The sequence below is a fragment of the Crotalus tigris genome, unplaced genomic scaffold (assembly GCF_016545835.1).
Source record: "Crotalus tigris isolate CLP2741 ecotype Arizona unplaced genomic scaffold, ASM1654583v1 scf7180000024346.1432988, whole genome shotgun sequence".
Taxonomy (NCBI): Eukaryota; Metazoa; Chordata; class Lepidosauria; order Squamata; family Viperidae; genus Crotalus; species Crotalus tigris.
Genome location: NW_024100515.1, coordinates 412,722 through 436,553, shown reverse-complemented (window position 1 = coordinate 436,553; position 23,832 = coordinate 412,722). Strand labels below are relative to the sequence as shown.

Sequence of the window (23,832 nt, the reverse complement as noted above, 5' to 3'; positions counted from 1 at the left end):
AGTTAAATGAGCATAGATTTTTTGCATCATTCCAGCTGACCTCTCTGACCCATGACTAATCTTGAAAAGTCAAAGAAGGTTGGACGAGGGTAGCAGCTGAATAGGAGAACAGATGCCAACCACTTCTCATATTGATGTCAGAAGGGACCTAACTCTAAGGAGACAACGTTATTGCCCGAATCTCCCTGATCAATTGGAGGCCAAATTCTTTGTGGGAGAAACAAACACACACATTGTCGCCCCCGTCACTACCACCACTCTCAGAGAAGTGACTGTTTCTCCGCCGGAACGAGGGCGACGCGATTGACGGCACTAGTACCAGGCATTGTTTTAGTCACCCTGGCGGGGCGGTCTGCGAGGAAAGAGGGCGAGGATGTGGCCTAAGCTCCGCCCGTTATCCCGGAAATGTCGGTGGAAGATGGTTTCTAGGCGGTAGTCAGTCCGGTGAGGCGTCGGAAGGAAAAAAAGCTGCTCGCTCCCGACTTTCGTGGGATGGCGGACCGCGGCGTCCTCTCCTCGGAGCATCTGGAGCGGCTGCACGAGATTTTTCGCGGCCTCCATGAGAAGTTGCAAAGCGCCCCGGAGAAGCTGCGCGGGAGCCTGGCGGTTGGTATGTGAGAAGGCAGCGCTCTAGTCCTGCGACGGGGCGAGAACCTGTTCCCGGGTCTGGCTTCGGCCTCTCCGTGCGATGCCGCGGACAAATAGACAATGTAGAGTTATACATGTTATATAGGTAGTCCTCGACTTACAACAGCTCATTTAGTGACTGTTCGAAGTTACAGTGGCACTGGGAAAAGTGACTTGCCACCATTTTTCATACTTAACAACCTTTGCATTATCCGCATGGTCACGTGATTTACATTCGGAAGCTTGGCAGCTGGTTCATATTTATGACAGTTGCAGTGTCCTGGGTTCGTGTGATCATCTTTTGTGACCTTCTGAAAAGCAAAGTCAATGGGGAAGCCAGATTCAGTTAACAGTTGTTACTAATTTAGCAACTGCAGTGATTCATTTAACAGATTTGGCAAGAAAAGTCATAAAATGGGGCAAAACTCACTTAACTTTCTCACTTAGCAACAACATAAATTATGGGTTCAGTTGTGGTCATAAGTCGTGGACTACCTGTACTTTTGTCAGCTCACATAATATAAGACTTGAAGTCCACCCTTGTGCAATGCATAAATCTACAAGCTGAGTATCCTAGAGACATGTTCATCCAGTCTCAGCTTAAAAACGCCTCTAGTGAAAGAAATTCTGCACCTCCTCAGGTAGTCTGTTCCATCATTTACCATTTCTTATTTGCCCAAATGCCCCAATATTCAGTATCCCAATGAATTTTAATGTCGTTTAAACCCATTGTTTCTTGTTCTGTCTCCTGAAATGAGACAGAACAATGCTCTAACATTTACATGACAACCCTGCAGATACTTGAAAATAGCTAGTGCATCGTCCCAGAGTCTTCTCCAAGCCAACACCTCCAACTATTTTTCCTTTCAGGTTCCTTGTCATCTTGGTCTCTGACTTCTGTATAATTTCAAATTTCAGTATACTTTCCAAAATGGAGTGCAGTGCAACCAATGCAGAGCAGAGAGGAATGCTAACTTCTTTTGACCTTTCCCAATACCTTGATTAATGCAGCCTTAGAATAACATTTGCTTTTATTTTTTGGCAGATGTTACATACTATTGTGCTTATTTGTCCAGTTTTGACTCTGGCCAGCTTACATATAAGGAAGAAACTCAGTATACTAAATGTCATAAGGACAAATGCTGCATGAATTAAAACAATACTTTACAAATAATTTATTCAGTCCTGATTGGAGTACATGATAAGATTGGGTTACGTGATACATGGTCAGGTTTTTTTAGGGCCCTTCATTTAGCAGGCAATTTTGTTGGGCAAGAAGAATGCTGTGTAAAGTGTTGAAAGTAAAGCTGACAATAAAAGGACATGAATGGTGTGGATGAACTAAATCTGTGGTTTGCAGAGTTACATGAACCAATTAGGTTAATATAACAGGTATTACCTTGCATATACCCTCCAGAACAGATTCAGGATATGTGTGAAGAAAAAAAAATCATTGCTTTGGACCTATATTGTTCCCTCAGCAAAGCAATATCTTTAAATATAGCCCATTATCTAATAAGGCACAAAAACAGCCATTTTGCATGGGCTCTACTCATTCACAGAACTAGAGATGACAATTCTGGAAACACATTTGAATAAAAATGACAGGAAAAATGAGTCAATGATTTAAAATGAGTGGCCCATTTTTTTTAGATATACACACACATATACATATGTATGTATGATTGGGAGAAAGTTTTTCTTTATAATTTTGTTGTGCCTGCTTGAGAGCTTATATCAAGAGACGTTGGCCTAGAGTTCAAAATAAAAAAAAAATCTTAGGTCATAAAGCCATTTAGTCAGGGATCCAGTAAAAAGTTAGCAACTCTTGTTGCTGTACATATGACCGTCTACCTCTAATTACTGAAAATGGCAGCATAGTTGCCACCTTTTTGAGAAGGAAATCTCTTCAAATATTAATATAAAAACTCAAACAGGAACAACAGTTATAAAGAATATATTGAGTGTATGAATTATTTTTGTACTGCTAATATTTTGTCCTTTGGTGAAAATTTGTTTTTAAAAATTTATCTTGTAGAGGAGAAAAAAAAGTTAATGCGAGAGTTTGATGAAAAACTAAAAGAGGCAAATGAAACGGTAAGAATATGAACTATTCTTTAAGAAGCTTTAGAACCCTAGTCTATATGGAACTAATCCGATGCTTTAAACACTGTGGACCTGAATAAAGTGCTTAGTATTGATTGAAGTTAGCGTTTCTCAGCGTTGGCAACTTTAAGGTGAATGGACTTCAGATCCCAGAATTCCCCAACTAGCATAGGGACTTCAACTTGGGTTGCTAAGACTGAGAAACACTTGATTGAAATAATTTATTTCAAAAACATTTCCTTTTTTTTCTTTTTCCCATTTAATAATTTGTCCAGACAAGCCAAAGCCAGTATTTGCAATACCCCTTTGAACAAATTAATCTGCTTTCTACTAAAAAAAAAAGTTTTAAACTCATCGTAGATATTTTTTCTGAATTAGGTTTAAAGGTAATGATTTATCTTTCACATGCTACAAAGATAATCACAGAAGATTGTATTGTATTTATTTACAATGAAGATTGATGTGCAGCAAGGTGAAATATCATTCTTTTGAGTCTGGTCTTTGTTTTTGTTATCAGAGTGGTAACAAAACTGTGTTTAGCTATGCCCACTTCAAAGTAGTTAGTTTTTTTCATAAAATAATATTGCTTTCACATAGCAAAAAGAGGATAGGGAAATTATTGAAATCTAGCCTTTTGGCTGATGTATTTGGTGGTTTCCTACACACTGTAGCTTTTTACTTTTGAAACAGATAAGTTCCATATGTTTTATAAACAACTGTATCTTTATAAACTTTTATGAAGCATATTTTCGTCATTGTTTTGTATAAGTAACGTGAACATACTTAAAGTTTTCTCCATTTTTGGCTCTTATTGTCATTGTATGAAATGTATTTAAATTGGAAGAATGCTTTTTCTAAATAAACTCAGTTTTGGTCAGACAAAGAATAACATTTCTAAAACAAAAACATGGGATACATATTTTAGAAATAAAGAAGTGAATTGCTAGATAGATTGTATTTTATATTTTAGTCACAGGCTAATGAAATATGATTCATAAGAAATTTGAGTGGGTTTTTTAATTTAGGTCTCTGATGTTTCTGGTAAATTAATCATTTTCAGACTTGATTTACATGTTTCAAATACAAATGTAACAAGGATTTTTATACATGTTTACTTTTAAATCTTCTAGTTAAGGGAAATGGAAGAAGAACTGAAATATGCCCCGGTGTCCTTCCGCAATCAAATGATGATTAAAATCCGAACTTACAAAGGAGATCTTAGCACATTTCATAGGAAAATGAAAAGTACAGATTTGGGAGTACCTCCAAGTGCACGTGGGAATTCAAAATTTGGCATCTTCTCTACGGAAAATGAGCAGAGAGTGAGTATTAAGTGTACAATTATTTTAAAGGTTGTTCTGATGTCAACATGCTTCAGGTTCTTATTCAAGAAGTTGTGCAGAGGCTATGCTCATGGTGAAGACGTAATAAGACTTGTAGAAAATAGACAATTGACTTATGAAACAATTAGAAAATACAAAAGTATTAAAACAGTTAATACAAAAGTTTATGTGCCCTTACTGGCTTGATAGATTGGAAGCAAGCTTAGCTTCTTCTTGAAAAAATGAGGGAATAAAAAGAAAAGAAAGAAAATGGAGGGGGTGAGAGCTTAGTTGAATAGTAAAGGCAGTAGTAAAGATCCCTCCTGCCTTTGCTGATCTCCAAATTCTGCAAATAGTAAAGGTCTTTTTAAGCATTCATTGGAGAATTTAGCAAATTAAGAGAAAACGGAAACAAGTTCTCATTTCCAAATTTGAGAAATCATTGATAGTACAGGTAGCCCTCAACTTACAACCATTTGTTTAGTGACCGTTTGAAGTTACAATGGCACTAAAAAAGTGGCCTACATTTATTTTTCACTCTCATGACTTAGCAGCATCCTTATGATTACATGATGGTTGCATAATTCGGATTCTTGGCAACTGGCATGTATTTAAAATAGCTGCTTAACTCTTGTAATACATAAAAGACACCAGAATATAATAAATAAGATTAACACTGGAATGCTTATTAAGATATTTCTCTGTTCAGTGCTGCTAGTGATCATTTAGATGCATCTTTCATATGCTGATTATCAGTAAGGCAATCTGGGATGTATTTTAATTTCCATTGATTTGATTTGTGCCCTGCTTTTATTTTGTACAACTCAAGATGTCTTGTAATGAATGATGCTCCTTCCTCTTATTTTCTTATTTTCCCATAATAACAAACCTGTAAGATGCACTGATTGGAGAGAAAGTGACTGACCCAAAGCCACTGGATTGCCTAAGGGAGGACCAGCATTTTCCCTGTTTCTGATCCAGTAATTATTACACCAAGCAGCCTTGGTTTTTTAAAAACGTTAATTTAGGGATTTTTAAAAAATTAGAGCATCCACTAAAATGATTACATAAACATTTTCTTTTTCCCTTTCAAGCGAAGTGAGTAGTAAGCACAGCACGTTAGGTTTTGTCATGTCTAATGAACTAGCCACACATCTTGAAGATTGCTGTTAAATATGTAGTATATTGAAAACAATTTCATTTTTAATACGCTCTGTGCTATTTGAATTTTACTGCAAGCAGTTTATATAATTCTTCACTATTCAGATTACTAGGTTTGATGTCATTTAAACTTTATAGTGTCTAGGTCAGGGGTAGGCAACCCAAAACAATCAAAGAGCCACTTGGACCCGTTTCCCACCGAAAACAAAATACTGGGAGCCGCAAAACCCTTTTGATATCTAAAATGAAGATAACACTGCATATATCCTTTTTTACCTTATACAGTATGTGTGTGTGTGTGTGTGTGTGTCTGTGTGTGTGTGTATAGAAAGTTTTTCAGACAGACCGGTCTGATTGATTACACCTTGGCATTTTGAGGATAAATGAATCCGAAATTGCTATACTAGTCTCCCACTTAAATCTTTAACTCTTGTCAGCAAAAATATCTGAATACACACACACACACACACACACACACACACACACACACACAGTGCTTTTTTTCTAAAAAAAAAAAAAAACTCACACACATCATACAACCCGCCTTGCCTACCCTACAAGGTTCCATCCAAAAAAGGTGCCGGAACTCCATTCTGGCTGTTCTATAAGAAAAAAAGCCGTGTGTGTGTGTGTGTGTGTGTGTGTATGTATATATGTACACACACACACACATATAAAGGTAAAAAAGGATATATGCAGTGTTATCTTCATTTTAGATGTCAAAAGGGTCTCTCTCTCCCCCTCCCTCTCTCTCCCCCTCCCTCCCTCCCTCTCTTTCTGCCCTTGGTCTGCCAGTCCTCTTCCCCCCCCCTCTCTCTTTCTCTCCCCCCCTCTCCAATCTTCTGCTTACCTGGCAAGCTGGCTTCAAGCTGTTCTCCAACAAGCTCAGGGGTAGGCAACGTCAGCTCTTTTATGACTTATGGACTTCAACTCCCAGAATTCCTGAGTCAGCATAGCTGGGCTAGCTAGCTCTCTCCTGCCCTTCCTGTTTCCTGCAGAGACGCAGCAAAGGGAGGAGCCCCGCCCAAAAAGCTTTTCAGCTTGTCGGAGAACAGCGTGAGTCCACTTTGTTTTACACACACACACACACACACACACACACACAGAGAGAGAGAGAAGCCTCTCTCTGTCTCTGTCTCTCTCTGCAAATGGCAGAGGAGGCTGGGAGCCACAGGGGAAAGCTCAAAGAGCCGCATGCGGCTCCGGAGCAGCAGGTTGCCGACCTGTAGTCTAGGTCCACCACACTAATAATATCTGATTGAATCAGTTTAGTTCTTTGTCCCTAAGACAGGGGTTCCCAGCCTCTGGTCCCTGGACCGGCACTGGTTCATGGCATGCCAGAAACTGGGCTGAACAAACAAGCTGTCATGCCTCCCTCAGAGCCTGAATCTGAGGAGGAAAATGAGCTGGAACAGAACCCTATGAAGGTCGAGGGAGAGGTGTCTGTGGCTTCAGAGGAATGTGGGGAAGAGCAGGCCAAGGCAGGCCAGGGCCCTTCAGTAAGGTGACCAACTTTTTTACAATAAGAAGGAGGACACAAATAAATTGAAGAAAATAATATTGTAAATAAAACATTTTATTCATTGCAACAATACAGAATACACTATAATATGATAAATGCATAATAAAAAACATTTGTAACAATAACATTTTATATTGTAATTATGCTTACATGCCTATTAATTATTATTTAAATGAGTACAAGAGAAGGACTGTCCTCCCTAAAGGAGGATGATTGGTCACCTTACCTTCAGGAGTGGGACAGGCTGAACAAGCCTCCCCCACCTGATCCTAGAGCACTGAGAGTGGAGAGAAGGAGGGAACAACACAGGCAGGCTCATTGGTCACCTTACCTTCAGGAGTGGGACAGGCTGAACAAGCCTCCCCCACCTGATCCTAGAGCACTGAGAGTGGAGAGAAGGAGGGAACAACACAGGCAGGCTCAACTACTCTCTGCAAGGCACACCTGGAGACTGAGATTTAAGGAGACACCATGGGGAGGGGCATTTGTCAGGAACAAACGCTGATTCCTTGGAGTTTTGTGTGTTGCTGATCTCTTGTTCTGTGACTTCGGCTTGGAAACCTGGTAACTCTGACTATTGGACTGACTGACAACGTTGCTTGAATGTTTAAAGACCTCGGACTGTATTTTGGATTCTCTTTTGAAACTGCTCAAGCAAGCCTTTATTCACACAGACTCATTAGGTTTATGATTTATGTGTTATTCCTTGTTATCTCTGTGGCCTTGAGTACATTCCGCTTCTAATCAGACTGTATGTGAAACTACTTGCAGCCAGAGTCAGCTGAAGGGATGTGTGTTTCTTTTGTTGGAGGCTTGCCAGAAACGTGGGAGCATTTGGGGGAAAATTTGGAGCAATTAAAGGACTGTTTGAATTGCTAGCTGACTGCATTGCCTCTGTGCTGTGCCCTGGGTCATCATACACAAGCGAAACCCCATCTGCAGGATGAAGGCAGCACACAAAACCACACCCCCACCCCCACATGGAAAAACCTCTCTCCACAGAACTGGTCCCTGGTGCCCAAAAGGCTGGGGGCCGCTGACCTAAGAAAATAGCTGAATGGTCTACATTGAAAGGAGGGGGGGGGGAGAAACTGATTGTAAATACTCCAAGAAAATGTTGATAGCATTTGCTTGAATCAATTGGGGGGTAGGAATAAGTTGTGTGTATAGTTTCTGCTGTACTATAAGGGACATTTTTTGATTGCAGAATCAAATTAAAAACCTTGGTGTCATCAAAGATAGTTTGGACAAGAAGATGGGATCATCTCAATGTCTTCACCAACATTTTCTTAAAAGAATAGACCAGTGGTGGTAAACCTATGGCACGGGTGCCAGAAGCGACATTCAGAGCCCTCACTGTGGGCACGCGCGCTGTCGCCCCAGTCCTAGGCCTTCAGCTGGGTTTTATAAAACCTTTTCACTTTAGGCCTCTGCTGCCATGTGCAAAAAAAAAAAAAGGTTCAATCAATCAATTTCAATTTCTCATGGAAAAAAAAAGATCTTGCAAAGTTGGAATTGATTGATTGAATTTTTTAGTCCCACTCAGTCTGCCGTTCCCACCGCAGCGACGCCCACCCAATGGGCCACACCCACCCAATGGGCCACACCCACCCAGCACTCAACTATGCATAAGTGGGTTTTGGGTTGCAGTTTGGGCACTCAGTCTCTAAAAGGTTTACCATCATTGAATAGGCTGTTTCCCTCAGCATTAGGAAACTCCTCTTATTCTCCTTTTACATTGCTAGCATGACTTAAATCTCCACACTCAGAGAAGAACATACTGAAAGGTAAAAATATCCCTTCTGCCTTTTTAAATAGGTCTTAATTGTCTCTTAGACTCAGATGCAGTCTCAGAGGGTGTTACTGCTTCAGGGAACAGAAAGCTTGAATCGAGCCACTCAGAGCTTGGACCGGACACACCAAATTGCTGCAGAAACTGATCAAATTGGTAGTGACATCATTGAAGAACTAGGTGGGCAGCGTGAGCAGCTGGAACGCACCAAAGGCAGAGTAAGTTTTCAAAATGCCACTGGAATAGAACAGTCTGTTTTTCCTCTCTTATCAATAGATAAGTCTTATGAACGCAATATATATTTCTACTCTCCCAGCACTGCTCTCTCCCCATATCACTTCTCCATGGGGCTTTGCTCTTTCATAGCGCAGAGTAGAAACTGCATTAAAAGAGCAAACTTTAGCTTATACAACTATTTAATGTAACATTATAGTTATTTTAAAAATCCACTTTTTCTTATTCTGGCAGAAAAACAGGTCTACTTTTTCTAAACCTCTGGAATCAAATACTGTTTTATTGAGGTTGGCTTTGATCTTCCTTAGATATATTCTTTAATTTATTTTAAAGATAACGCTTATCTTTTCATAAACTGCTGAAATCTCAGGAACTAGATAAATGGATTAATACATAGTCCACGTCCAATAATGAAACTTACTCATGGTCTCTGCTCTGATGCAGAAGATGGAATCTTAACCAGCCCCAAAATGCTGCTGCTTGTTTACCTGATATCTTTGCGATTCACTATCAATATTTTTCCCTTCAGGAAAAGACCAAGAATTTACCTTGGATAGTGTGTTATTTGGCTTTGTTATCAGAAACATAATTCAGTCTATTAGTATAAAAGAAAAAAAATACAGAAATACATAAGTTGGGGTGCATCATGCTTCTTTTAATTGTTACAGAATGTTATGGAGTTGAGCTGACTGGATGTGTTCCAATCGTCACCTTAAAACAGAGGCCAAATATCCTTCTCTAAGTTTGGTTTGATCTAATTTGAACATTGTGTTTAACAGATGATGCTTTCCAACTGTCAAAAGTAGCACCCTAATCCCTTGTCAAGCAGGTGGGGATTCATGTTTTTTTTTCCCTTTACAGTTAGTAAACACAAATGAAAATTTAAGCAGAAGTCGGAAGATCCTACGTTCCATGTCGAGAAGGTTGGTGAAATAATGCTTTAAAATGTTTTGTATGTTTGGGATTTTTGCGAAGCTTATTCCTTCAGTGTAGGCTTGGCCTATCTCCGATGTCCATATGGAGGAATGGCTTTTATTTTCATATAGATGTGGGAAAGGTGGCAATGTTCAGGGATAAAGTTCACCAATTTGTAGGCCCATTTAGTTAGGAATTAGCAAGTAAGTTAGGGCACAGACTTAATTTGTATGATTGGTGCACCTTTAGGCATTTGTGCATAAATGCAAAGTCCAACAGTGAGCGAGCATTAGTTGCTTGCTGAACAAATCCAAACCAAGCTTTGCTGAGGCTACCACATCTAGGTTGCAAATCACTGGACAATGAGTAGAAAGCAGCAAAAATGTATCTCTTTGTTTCTATCTATGGGTCACCTGGATTTTTTCAGTTTAGATCTGGTAATTTAGCTTTTGCTAAAGTGAGAGAAGGGACACTTTTTTTGCCAGTTCCTCCTTTTGTATGCAGCGCTATGGCCTGCCCCATATTATACAGGAACTGATTGCCAGAGCTAAAGGAATATGATAGATGATCCTAACATGAACATAAATATTTCTCTAGCTATAGTATTCTTTAAGTGGATACTGTAGGTTGATTTACTTCTCCCCCTCCCTCTCAAAACAAGAATATAATATTTAGGATATGCCCCTAAATTTAAGATGCCTCTCACCTCTCAGAATGGAAGAATCAACAGAAAATAAGCTATATAAATACAGGTAGTCCTTAGCTTATATTTAATTAGTGACCGTTCAAAGTTACAGTGGTACAGAAAAAAGTGACTTATGACTGTTCTTCATACTTAGGACCATTGCAGCACCCCCATGTTCACATGATTAAAATTCACACTTGGCAACTGACTCATATTTATGATAGTTGCAGTGTCCTGGGGTCATGTGATCACCTTTTGTAACCTGACAGGCAAAGTCAATGGGGGAAACCACATTCACTTAGCAACTTGTGTTAATAATTGGAGTGATTCACTTAACAGCCGTGGCAAGAAAAGTCATAAAATGAGGCAAAACTCACTTAACAAGTGTCTCTTAGCAACAGAAATTTTGGGCTCAATTGTGGCCGTAAGTTGAGGATTACTTGTACTATATAAAATGCTGTGTAACGTCTAATTTCTACATCTTGTCAGGTGACTAACTGGACACATAAGGCTGGATTGTTCTTTAAAGCTCTTCAATAGGCATAGTTGCAAATACTGGCCACTCTCTGAGACTAAGGCCCCATAGAAAGAAGTCTGAGCAGTCAGATCCCAAAGGACCCTTATTGTGGTTCCCTCATGTCCACATACACGTCCACAGCAGCAGTTTTTAGCATGCTAGCAAAAACAACAACAACCCCAGGGCTTCCATTCAATAAGGTTTATTATTTATTGAAAGAACTTGCTATATAAAAGGAACTACTAAAAACAATATTCAAGCCATTAATTATCATCAGATTTTCAGCTCTTTGTGCTCTCCCATTTACCAAAAATTGGAATTATTACAACTATATCTCTTCATTTAGGAGTGAAGTATATTTGTTTTACCTCTATTCTTTTATGTTTTTTCATACCCCTACAGTGAGGCTCTATAATGTCTAGCAAGAGTATTTTAATGTTTTATAAGGTATCTCAAGAACCATAATGTTTTAAATGAAATTAAATAGTTGGTACTCTCCTTCTACAGCATTAAGTTTTTCCATGGTGGCTGAATCCCTATGCCTATTTACCTAGGATTTCCCTTAAATCAGCAATACATAAAGAGACTTGCTTTTGAGTAAGCATGCAAAGGGTTTGCTTTACTAAAAATGAAATTGGATGGTTTCTATAATCACCGTAATTCCATAAATGGTAACGACTTGCAGTTTAAAAAACAACAACAAAGTCCATGTCTCTTTCTTTCTAGGCTTATGACAAATAAATTGTTACTCTCTGTCATCATCATCCTGGAGGTAATTATCCTGGGAGGTCTTGTCTACTATAAGTTCTTCACCTAAGCCTCGAAGAAATGCAGTTTTTCTGCTTTGCTGTCTTCAATCCACTATATGGACATTCCTGGGCAATAACTGTGACATAGATTGAAAAGATGGGTGGTATTTACTGCATTTAAAATACAGTGCTGGCTTGTTGTCAGTCTTGACATGTCCTTCTGAGAAGGGTGCAGTGCTACTGGGAGGAGATGAACTACATCTGCAATATAACACGATAGTCATATATACTGAAGATATTAATTTGTGGCACAGTTTGACTTCCCAACTAAGAAAAAAAAACTCCAAAGCTGAGTGAAGACTTCAGAATGTAGTACACTTGATTTCTGTTCCGTCCACTTGTTTAGTAGACCAGCAGTACTATACATAATGCCCTTTGTGTGGCATCTGCTGCCACTTGGGAGACCTAAAGCCGGACTTGCTCTTCATTTTCTGATTCATCTGGAGAACTAGGTGTTGGCAGGTTCTCAAAAACAACGTGTGCTCCTTCTCTCGTCTGCCCAAAGCTTGTAGCAATCACATCTACTGCCAAACTGGCTGTTGCATTCACTTCTTCCTGTGAAGTTCCAAGGAATGGATTTACTTCTACAAGGTCCATAGCTGAAAGCAGGCCTGAGAAAGTGAAAGCAGAGAGTTACTTTGGAGCAAAAGACAGAAATTTGCAATATATATTTTTTTAAAATCTCTTCAGCCAAATAACAGATCTGTCTCATTACATGTTACATCATACTTCAATCCTACTTTTATCCAAAGCAACAATAATTTCCAATGGTTTTTTTTCTATGCTTTCTTGTTGCCAAGGGCAAGTGAATGGTTAAATATTTAAAGTATGATATGCCTTTAAAACTCCCTGATTCTAATTCTAATCCAACTGAGTCAAGAAGAGGGTTGGAGAAGCTATAATACAAATACACAGAAAACAAAAGGGTGTAATGTTAACAACTGGAAGATGAACTGGGAACATTAACTTCTCTAAACAAGGTTATGTTTCCACATAGTTTATGCTAAAATTTGGCAGCATAGCTTGTAGTGTTGTTTTGTTTTACTAACTAGTAAAACTAAATTAGGTGCCATCTGAAAGCTCAAAAAACACTGCTATTGTCTTCAGGATGCCTCATGAATCGTTGGAAGAGAGAGAGAATAAAAGAATCCGAGCATCTATTAGACTTATTTTGTTAACATTTTGATTTAAACATTTCTGAATATTTTTGTAGTACAGATATCCTGCAAGCATATAATTAAAATTTTTGTGATTCTTGTTACATTAACCCATTTTTTAAAAAAATATATGCTTAAGTGGTTTTTACCTGTGTTGTGTATTTCCTCAGAAATGTACATGCCTTCACGATATGTTAATCCACCCAAGACAGGTGTCCCTGTTGCTGCAGCCAGTGATGGATCAAAGGCATCAATGTCGAAGCTCAGATGGATTGGTCTTGGCCCTCTGACAAAACAATATTATTGTTTACTAAATACAGTTCATCTGCAGTAGGTCACTTATCCTAGTAATCAGTAGGAATTGGCTAATGGTTGCCAATGACCAGGTTTCTGGATTATTTAATTGCCTAACAAATATTCCTGTTACCTTCCCAAAAGATGGTCAAACGTTTTTTCCATCACTTTCTGGATTCCAAGATCATCAATATGTCTCATTGAAAAATACTGAATGCCATAATTCTTCAGAATATAACTGTTTTGAGAAAAGAAGGTTAAAAGTTAAATACCCTTACAGTCTGAAATATAACAATAATCCTGCTACAAATTGGGAGGCAGGGAATAATTTAAATAATAAATTGATTTAAATTAATTTAAATAATTTAAACTAGCTATCAGGTACTTACTGTTCAGCAGGATCAACGTCTCTCAGACCAATATATATAATATCTGATTGTGAAAGACAGGGCTTCAGCCAGGAAAATCCAGGAAGCACTGGCACCTTTGAAATAACAGAAAAACATGATCCTGAAAAGACTGGTCTAGGAAATATTATTTTGACCTTGCCAACTCAATATGATTTAGTATAGACTCCCCCCCGCCCCCCAATATCCTGTTATAGAAATCTTGTTTTAGATGACATTGCTGCAGATATGTAACAGTTTTTCTTCCACAGGAATAAATTGTACTAGACTAAAGATACTTTATTTTTTTCCCCCAGTCCAAGCCGAAAGGATATCAGCATTCCCAATAAAAGAAGGTGATTAGGTCTCGCTTAGTTCCTTACATAAAATTTCCTGGGATCCAAAACACGGATTTTTGAAAACATGCTAAAACTGAAATACATACAGGTAGTCCTCGACTTAGGACCACAACTGAGCCCCTAATTTCTGTTGCTAAACGAGACAATTGAATTTTGCCCCATTTTACGATGTTTCTTGACACCGTTGTGAAGTGAGTCACTGCAGTTGTTAAGTTAGTAACACAGTTGTTAAATGAATCGGCTTCCCCAGTGAAATGTGCTTGTCAGAAGATCACAAAAGGTGATCACATGACCCTGGGAAACTGCAACCGTCTGAATCAGTTGCCAAGCATCTGAATTTTGTTCATGTGACCCTGGGGATGCGGCAACGGTCCTATGTGTGAAAAATGGTCATAAGTCGCTTTCTTCAGTGCCTCAGTAACTTCAAACGGTCACTAAATGAACTATATTATGAACCGCTTTGATGGCTGGAGGGCTCCACCGAGAGGTGAGAAAAGGAATGTAGATGTAGAAACAGAGTTGCACTTTTGCAATGCAAAGTGTGCCTCTTTTGTACACATGTCATTGCACTCATGTACAGAACAACTGGAAATTTTATTGCTTTGATGAAAAGATCAGATCCTGCTGTGCCCGTTTATAATTGTGTATTCAGATTACTGAGCATGTGCTGTTCAAAATCAGTTCATTGCCAAGCTGACTAGGATTAATGAGAGTTAAAAAAAAAAAGCTGAACCCAAGTTACTTTTACCCCTGCCCTAGGGGCAATTAGGATTTATCTTATTACGGGGGGGGGGGGACTTGCAAGGTAGAGACCTATTGTATAGAAAACACATCCATGCTTGGTCATTCCTTTGGAAAGGAAACTGCAGGAATACCAGCAGGTATAGCCATCAACTTTCAGCTACAATTCATCAAGTAACAGACTATTCCTAACAGGTAGAAAAAAATAATACAGTAATCCTCATTTAGCAACTACAATTGGGTCTGTTAAGCAAAGAGGTCACTAAGTAAAAATGTGACTATGCTTATAATCTCACTTCAGTTTACCTTTGCTTTACATCAGGGGTGCAAACTTGCAACGTCACATGATGCGACATATTGCGACTTTTTCCATTGCCAGCAATGGGGTGGGCGCAGTTTCGGCGTGACACATCCAGCCCACGGGCTGGCAGTTTGACACCCCTGCTTTACATCTACAGCCCTGCGAAGGTCATAAATGTGAGAAATGGTTGCAGGGTTGCTTTGCCATTATTATTGTAACTGCAAATGGTTGCTATATGAGGTGGTCACTAAATGAGGATTATGTAAGCTCATGTGTTTTCTATTCTCCTGAAAGGGTGGTAGAATTGCCATATAGTAAACCAATAACCACTCAATCTCAAATCATGTTGACTAACTCAATATAGAGGTACTTGCATTTTTATGAATTATGCGCCCAATACTATATCCTAAAGAACACCACTCTTCAATGTTCAGGATATATGCCCATATGAACTAGTAATAAATATGTCATCTGTCTGATATCTAAAGTTTACTTCCAATAAAAAAAATACTAATAGCTCAATAAGTGCTATTCCTTGTTGACATTACCATGCAATCCCAACTTACTTTATCCTGAAGTTCTCTTAAAAGAAATGAAACCGGCTGCCCATGGAGATTTCTTGATTGGCTTGTGAGTGGAGTATTAATATCAGCATGGGCATCAACCCAGATCACACAGAGATGTGGGTACTGCCTTGCATGTCCACTGATAGAACCAAGTGCTAAACTGTAAGGGAAAACAGTTCAAATTTGTATTAGCCTTATCTGTAGAATTAGGATATCTGATAAATGTGGGCTAACAGAATCAGTTTGGAAGCCAAATGTATAATAACTGCACTTGAATTCATATCATAAATGCATATTGTGTGTATGATCCTGCCCACAATGTCTTGCCATTGAGGGGTTAAGGGGATAAATATGAAAACAGTATGTAACTTTACGCTCCCACATTTTCTACAACAGTCTAATCAGCAGATTATTCTAGACTCACAGAGAATATGGTAATGGAAGCAGATGAGTGTTCCTGTCTAATTACAAAAGAGTTTTTAAATTCAGGATTGATTATTTTTGTTTAGTACACTAGTAGTATATGCATTACCTACCGTATCTACCATTGCTGTAGATTCTATAGTATAACTTTAAATGGATAAAACATCATCTAGTCCCCCAAATCATTCTCAGATCTAGTGTTGCCAGGCCCATCATTTGTGGAATTTATCAACTGCCATAACCAAAATATTTTTTAGGACTCAACACCCTTTTATACTGTTCATGTTACTCTCTTTCAAGCAAAGAAACAGGTAAAGAAACATTTACTTTGATGGTCTTTATATAAAAGTCATATGGTAGTTTCACTTTTCCTAACTCACCTATGATCACCTCCAATGGTTATGCAACTATGCCCAGCTGTCACAGCTCCATTCACAGCATCAGCCAGAAGTTGGTTAGCTAATCCTACAGAGCGTGGGTACTTAACCAGGTTATTGTACAGTTCATCATTGGGCACTGGGGTGAAACGTAAGTCTCCAAAATCATATACTTGACAACCTAGGAACAAGCAGAACGGGAGAAGAAAGCAAAGTTATATAGATTAGCTTTGTCTAGTGACAGAATATGATGGAATTTAGAATTGTTATTGTTTCCCTATGAATAATTCTGAAAGAGTCCTGGTAAGTGAATCTTATGGAACAAAAGTAGAAACATTTGTTTGAAATTATGAAAATATGAGGGCACTCTCACAAAATGGTTGCTGTGATAGGTATTGCCAATTATTGAACTTCATTTGCCAGAAGATGGGTGCATTACCCCCATCCACTTCTCTTAATATATTTACTAATATTTGCTGGTTATAAGCTATCCGTAGTTCTTTTAAGAGGAGCAGCTATACAAATGTTTTAAATTAACAGACTTCACCTTATTTTTCCTCTTTTTATGGATAGGTGGCACAACCATCACCTAAAGCACTGAACTGCAGACACTTTCTATTTTAATTTTCAAAGAATATTTATGTGGAGCTCAGAGGTATTCAGATTAATAAACATATCAGATTTGTGTTTTGCACTGCTCTAACCCAGGGCTTTTCTACCAGTAGTACAGGTACCACCTGTGGTACATTGGTACCTGGCAGGTGGTATGCGACCATCCTAGAAAAGTGGTAGTGGGGGAGGGGAATGAGCTGAACCGGTGGCAGCACCGCACAAGCCTGAGCGAGAGATGGCTGGAGCTGCAGGGCTGTCAGGGCTCAGCGGAAGCACCAGGATCAGCGCCAGGCTCCAGCTGGAGCTCGGCGCTGATCCTAGCGCTTCTGCTGAGCCCAGAAGAAGCACCGATCAGCTGGAATGTTGTAGCATCTCCAGGGTCTTGTGATTTACATTCAGATGCTTCGCAACTGTTTCATATTTATGACGGTGACAGTGTCCCCAGAGTCATGCGAAGTGACCAAAACCTGCTGCGACTACCCAGCAGACGAGGGGAATAAAAAACAAACAACCCCCCACCCCCGCTGCCAATCCTCAACAGAATTGCTCACAACAATGAAAACCTCGGACAGGAGGAAGAGCGCCACCAGGCGGGCAGGCAGGTGTCTTGCTCGACTGTGGCTTGGGGGCACTTTTTCAGTGCCATTGTAACTTCGAACAGTCACTAAGCAAACTATTGTAAGTCGAAGACTACCTGTACTTTATCACTTTTTTCCTTTTTTTTTTTTTTTGGTCATCAAGTTTTTGACACCTTGCTAGGCGACTGGTGGTACTCAGATATTGCCATATCCTAAAAGTGGTACAATGGGTGAAAAGGTTGAAAAGCCTTGCTCTAACCTACTCAAAAAAATAAGTAAGGACTATAAAGGAATTCAAATCAGTTGGGGCAAAAAAAAAGGTTTCCATGAAGACATCAGATTGATGGTTACCTTGTCTCACAGATACTGTGGCAAGGTGCATCATTTCAGGCTATTTATTTTAAGTAACAAAATCTTCTACATTACAGTGCCCTGTAATTGGCTGGTGTTCAACCAATTCCTAGATTTCCTAAAGATCCAGCTGCTGAGGAAATCTTGGCGCAACACATGCACTTGGGGAAAGTTGCTATACAGATGCCAATTGTAATGTCATATACATAGGGGCATCCTCACTTCTACCACTGCATATGTTGCTTCTTCTTTAGGCTTGTTATCTCTCTTTGTGATCTTATCAGTTCCATCCAACCATGATTTCTTTAGTCTTCTCTTCCTCTTAACCACTATTCTTTCACATAGTTTAAGAGCAAGTGAACCCTATTCCTTCCTTCCATATCAATAAACCATATCTTTCAAACAAGTCATTTATTGTATTCACTCCACATTTATTCACTATCCATTGCTTCTCAATGCTACTTTTTTCTTATTCCACAAATGCATCTGTAGTATCCTATTGCTAAGGCAAAGTTTCTTCTAGCATACCAACTGTCTGGTATAATGCAGTGGGCAGAAGTTCATTCTTATATACTACAGTTTTCCCTTCTTTCAACAAACATTCATTTCTCATCATTGAACATGCGTTTCCTTCTACTTTCCTACCAGCATTTGTACCATCTTTACTTTTTTTCATTCATTCTCCCATCATTATTAAATATACTATCAGATTACACATTTTTTCACAATTTGTGTATTCTATATTGCCTGTCAAGCACAACTACGTTGATACAATGTATTAATTCTCAGCTCCAGTTTCCTTGTTGCATCATATAGTATCTTTAACATTTGCTGCAAATCATTTTGATATTCTCAGCCTAAATAATCTGCACATACTCTACATTCAAATTCCCAAGTAACACATCTATACAATCACCACAAGCATTCTGTTTATCCATAAACACAGCTATCCATAAGTCATTCCAAACCCTTTTTCCTTGTCCAGTGCCAACTCACTCACTAAGCATTTCTTTCATTTTCATGTATTTTACTTCTATGAGTAGGTGTACATGTACATACTGCATTCAGTAGCCAGTTTCAACTCTACATTTCAACTTTGCTTTATTGTGTTTTTCCTAAATCTACAAAGCACAATAAATTTTATTTTTCACATTCATCCATTTCTTAATGAATTGCTATAAAGCAAAAGGCTGGGATTACATTGCAGTTCTCAGACTGTCACCTCTTAGAAACTTTCAAAGTTCAAACACCTTCCCAGGCACTCTTAACAAAGACATTCTTCTGTAGTTTTTGCATCCACTCTTGTTAACTTTCCCTTTATACAGAGCAACAATAACAGCATTATTTCAATAATCAGCCACAGCAGTAGCTTTCTCAGATAGACAAATCACATAGTACCTCCACAAGCAAACCACTTCTTTAAATTTTCTCAGTTGTTTCATTTAAATCTTTTGCCTTACTACTTTTCAACATTTTTAGAGTACTTAATTATTCATTTTCATCATTTTTCCTTCGATATGAAGGTTTGTGTATGAACTTATAGTCAAAATGTGTCCAGAATTATCAGGACACTATAAACAGGGAATGCTGCATATGTTGAGTGGAATTAAGACTGATAATGTAGTCCTTATCTTACTAAAAAGTTTTGTTTCATTTTCTAACTACGTATTATGTATTTCTTCTATCCATATACAACTATCTTATGTTTTTCCTACACAGACACTTCTTAGATTACTTCCTTATTTTTTTTACTCAATAGTTATGACTCAATTTCAAACGTCAAGGTTTCGTCAATCTTTACAGTGAAATCAATTTTTACAATTTTAACATCAGATAAAGTTTACTCATCTTTCCTACTTTTGAAGGATTTCCTATTTCATTACTTTTGAATAGTTTTAAACATTTTTTTTAACCCTCTGGGACTTAAAACCCCCTCTAATAAAAGGAATTAGGAGTTATAATGTTTGATGGAACTTCTTAGTTAATAATGGATATGTATTGCAGTCACCTTCACAAAATGATATTCACTTTTTACACCAAAGTACTATTGAACTGTGGATTTCAGTTTTCCTTCAGGAATCTCTGGAATGTTGTAACTACTAATCATTTTTATTGAGTGCTGAAAAGCTAAGCTCTGAATGAATGAGTTCATATCAGCTAGTGTAAATGTGTGATTGTGCTTTAATTCAAGATAACTTGGATAAAAAACCATTTACTGTGTTAGTTACATTAGTTATCTTTGTGGTAATCTGATGGTTTCAAAAAGAAGAGTTCATATTTAACTGGGAGATTAGGAAGGTTTAATTTGATGGGGTTTCAAGAAGACTGAATAACACAGTGTGTCTTTTTGGAATTATTTAAGTCTGTTTCGAATTTTTCAATTGCTTATTGAAAAATTAGTCACTTTTGCTTGATGATCTTGTCTATGCATTGAAAATGATTAGGTCCTCATAAGTTATCATCCACAATGATATCCTTTCCATGATTTTCAATAACCCAGGGTATTCATGAGGGTGGACTGCCTATTTTGAGTGTGATATACTATGATCACTCAAAACACACGTTTCTCCTTTCCTTAAACAGAGTGTTGGTTGGGCAACATTAGAACAATGGACACCCAACTATCTGGAAGGCCCCAGGTTAAGCAATGTTTCAGACGGTGGACTCATAATGAATCATATCATATGGACGACTGGGTGGAGAAGTTAGGCAGAACCAGACAGAGAACTCAGATCCCTTCCCGAAAGGTAGGGCTCCCATCCCGCCCTTCCCACTTACCCATGAGGGAAAGCTTTCCGACCAGCCCCGCATTCCGGACCGCGGCAGGACCGTGATCCACTCCTTTTCTTTTCTACAAGACAAAACAGGATCCGCGCCGTGATTCCAAGCGACACCCGAGGGAAATGATATCAATGAGCCCACGTGGACAAAGCGGCCGCTTGGAAATTTCCACTTCCCAGGAGAATCCTCTGACGCCGCCGGCGACGCCCCCCTTCCCCGCCAGCCAGCCAGCCAGCCAAATTCGATAGAACAGGGGTAGTTAACCTTGGCTCTTTTATGGCTCGTGGACTTCAATTCCCAGAATTCCTGAGCCAGCTAGAAGTCCACGAGCCATAAAAAAGCCAAGGTTGACTACCCCTGCTCTAGAAGGCTCCACCCCACCTTTTCTTCCCGGCTTCCGACACCCACCGCCGCAAGGTTCCCCTCCTGATCGCTGCAGGCTTCGCAAGACCACCGCATGCAGCAGCCTTGTTCCTGCTTAGGGCGAATCATCGCGGATCAACCGGGTCGGGCACGAATGATATTGATCATTTGGAGCATCTCCTTTCCCGGCTAGCAGGCGGCATAAAGTTCTCTTCTTTTTGTTAGGCTCACTGGGGAAGGCGGAGGTCCGCAGCCCCCCCTGGAAAGGGCCAAAGGACGCCTCCCTCGACCGCTCCTGCCGTTTCCCCCTCGCGCCCCCGGACGGACAAATCGGTGGTCCGGACTATCCCCTTCCCGTCACGCCACCTACCTGGCCCAGGGAGAAGGGGGCCCCAATGATAGCCACCGAATGGGAGCGCTTCCGAGAGACCCGCAGAGAGGAGCCCGCTTGCTGGAGGAGCCGAGCGAAACTGCTACGAAGAGCCATCGTGGCGAAATATCTTAGAGCAGAGCAGAGCTGAGCTGAGCTGAGCGCGAGAATCAGCTTTGTTACCACGCCGGCGTCTGCACCAGCGGCAACCGAAGCTTTATAATCGGCCGATTGGTCGAGCCTCTGCGCCTGTGGCCCCGCCCCTTGGCTGACGGCCTATTTGCGCACCAATCGGCGTTGAGATGGCCTGGGACGTGCCTCCGAGCCCCTCGGAAGAGGCCCAACTTCGTGAACGAACGTGACCGGATCTGCATTCTTTCTTGACCCCTTCTGGCTTTCGCAGGTCGTTCCGGAATTAATTTTGCTCCCTTCCCCCCCCCCAAAAAAGACGTTTCTACCTGGTTGTGTGTGTGTGTAAACATTTTAAGGTGAGGAATAGCTTAAATTACCGGTTTCTCGGTTGAAAATTTGCCCGGCTGTTCAGATTTTCACTCCTCTTCCTAAAAGCCAGGTTAAATATCTGCTTTTTTATTTTTTTTTAAAGGAGAGTTGGGCTCGCAGTTCAACGCAGTACACGCCTGCTGGACTAGGTGGGGCGAGGGAACAATTCCAATTGAATTCAGAGCAATTTGTTTTAGTGGCTCTCTAAGGAAGACTTAAGGATACGAGGCTGGTTGTTTGTAATTATTCAAGGCAATATATACAGAATTCTCCGCTCAGACAAATGAGTGTGTGTACAGATGAGAACCATGCAAACACCATTTCATCAGTTCCAGTTCTTCTTTCCATCTATGAGGTATAAGATTGCAGTGTTGGGAAAGGATGTCCCGCTGACTGAGGTTATTTCAGCTTCTACAGGAAATAATAAAAGCTCATTTTAAGGATGATCCCTCTTTCTCAGGTCTTGGCCTTGCCCAACATGTTGACTGACTTTGTGCAAAAACCTCCTCAAGTATTCCTTCATATGAGTTCCCTTTGCCACATTTGCAGTCCAAGACCTCCAAGAGTGGATTGTTGGACATACACCATTTTCATAGTCAGCTGTCAGCTGGTTCCACCTCACATGTATTTCCTTTGTCTACTGCCATTTCTGGAAATAACTGATAGCTGACCAGAGTCGACCTGTCTGTTTTAATGTTTTGCAATCTAAAACTATTGCCAACTTTTCAGAAAGATGCTTCACAGTTGCTTTTCTAAGAAAAGTAAGGATGAAGTTACTGATATAGATCAGATTATGCTGGTGCTGGTGAAGAGCTCCATTTTGGTAGGCATAGGCTGAATAAAATCTGGTCTTGCCATTCTCTAACACAGGGGTCTTCACACTTGACCCTTTTATGACTTGTGGACTTCAACTCCCCAAATTCCTCAGCCAGCCGCACTGGCTGAGGAATTCTGAGAGTTGAAGTCCACAAGTCATAAAAGGGCCAAGTTTGAAGACCTCTGCTCTAACATGCTAAAATTTAGGATTCTTTGAATCATGGGATGCAGCCTGGAACTGCCAGCTTCCAGCATACCAATAATTCTCAAAGAGTTGTTAGCAGAATGAACACCATGCTATAAAATTCTATTTAAAGATAAATCTTATTGTGCTCATTGGACCTTACTCACAACTAGGAACATGTGTATAAGACAATGGGCTTACTTTCTTCCTTCCACACTGTTTAACATGAGATTAGTCCTCCTGAGGTTCTTCACTTAAAAGAGGCTATTGTACTGTGAATCAGAGGTGCAATTAATTATCTATATAAGATATAATTAAGCCCTGAGTTCAGAATGCTGAATTTAGTCAAAATATGTGAGCTTGTTGAAGTCTTGTTTTGTAGATCCTTATAGGTTAAACAAACCTCTTCCAATTAGAACATTACTAAAATGAAGACTTTCAGAATTTCCAGCTAGCCCAAAGCCATGTTGAATCAAAGTTGGCATGGGAAAAATAGGATTAGGCTGTTACTGCATGAAGCTATCTTGTCTGAGTTACAACAGAACAAGTTCTGAGGAGTTTCCACAACAAATTCTGAGGGGATTCTACATTTCATGGAAAGTTACTGTCCAGATCGTGGAAAAACACAGGACTGTTTTGCAGTCATATTTGCTAATGCATAGTTCCAAATGATTTAGTTCCCACATCAGTTAAAAAGATTAATCTTTTAAAATTGTACTGAGTTTTATTGTTTTCACCTGCTTTTTGCACCTGCTTCAGAGTTTATGAATGTATTTATGATTTGCTATAAGTTATTATTTGGTGCCATTCTGCTTTTGAAAAATAAAACAGGTATAAAATAAATATGTGTGATGTGACACATTTATTAAAATACACTGCAACTGTACAATTAATCCAGTAAGCATTGTAATTATGAATATAAAGTATTAAGGAGCCTGTCATGTGAATAAAATATCAGTTGTAAGCAAATCCCTTTTTAAAA

General features: G+C 39.5%; 2 protein-coding genes across 2 annotated transcripts; one reads left to right on the top strand and one right to left on the bottom strand.

Moving 5' to 3' along the window:
• The first annotated feature begins 378 nt into the window (after positions 1-378).
• VTI1B (vesicle transport through interaction with t-SNAREs 1B) lies at positions 379-11,971 on the top strand. The gene is made up of 6 exons (XM_039326910.1): positions 379-610; positions 2,666-2,724; positions 3,864-4,055; positions 8,575-8,748; positions 9,626-9,687; positions 11,608-11,971. The coding sequence occupies exons 1-6, from the start codon at positions 493-495 to the stop codon at positions 11,696-11,698; spliced, it is 696 nt and encodes a 231-aa protein (XP_039182844.1). The 5' UTR covers positions 379-492; the 3' UTR covers positions 11,699-11,971.
• Positions 11,068-21,490, bottom strand: ARG2 (arginase 2). The gene is made up of 8 exons (XM_039326909.1): positions 21,350-21,490; positions 20,614-20,686; positions 16,298-16,475; positions 15,495-15,654; positions 13,531-13,625; positions 13,275-13,379; positions 12,997-13,133; positions 11,068-12,301 (listed from the first exon to the last, which is right to left on the bottom strand). The coding sequence occupies exons 1-8, from the start codon at positions 21,464-21,466 to the stop codon at positions 12,096-12,098; spliced, it is 1,071 nt and encodes a 356-aa protein (XP_039182843.1). The 5' UTR covers positions 21,467-21,490; the 3' UTR covers positions 11,068-12,095.
• Positions 21,491-23,832: the final 2,342 nt, after the last annotated feature.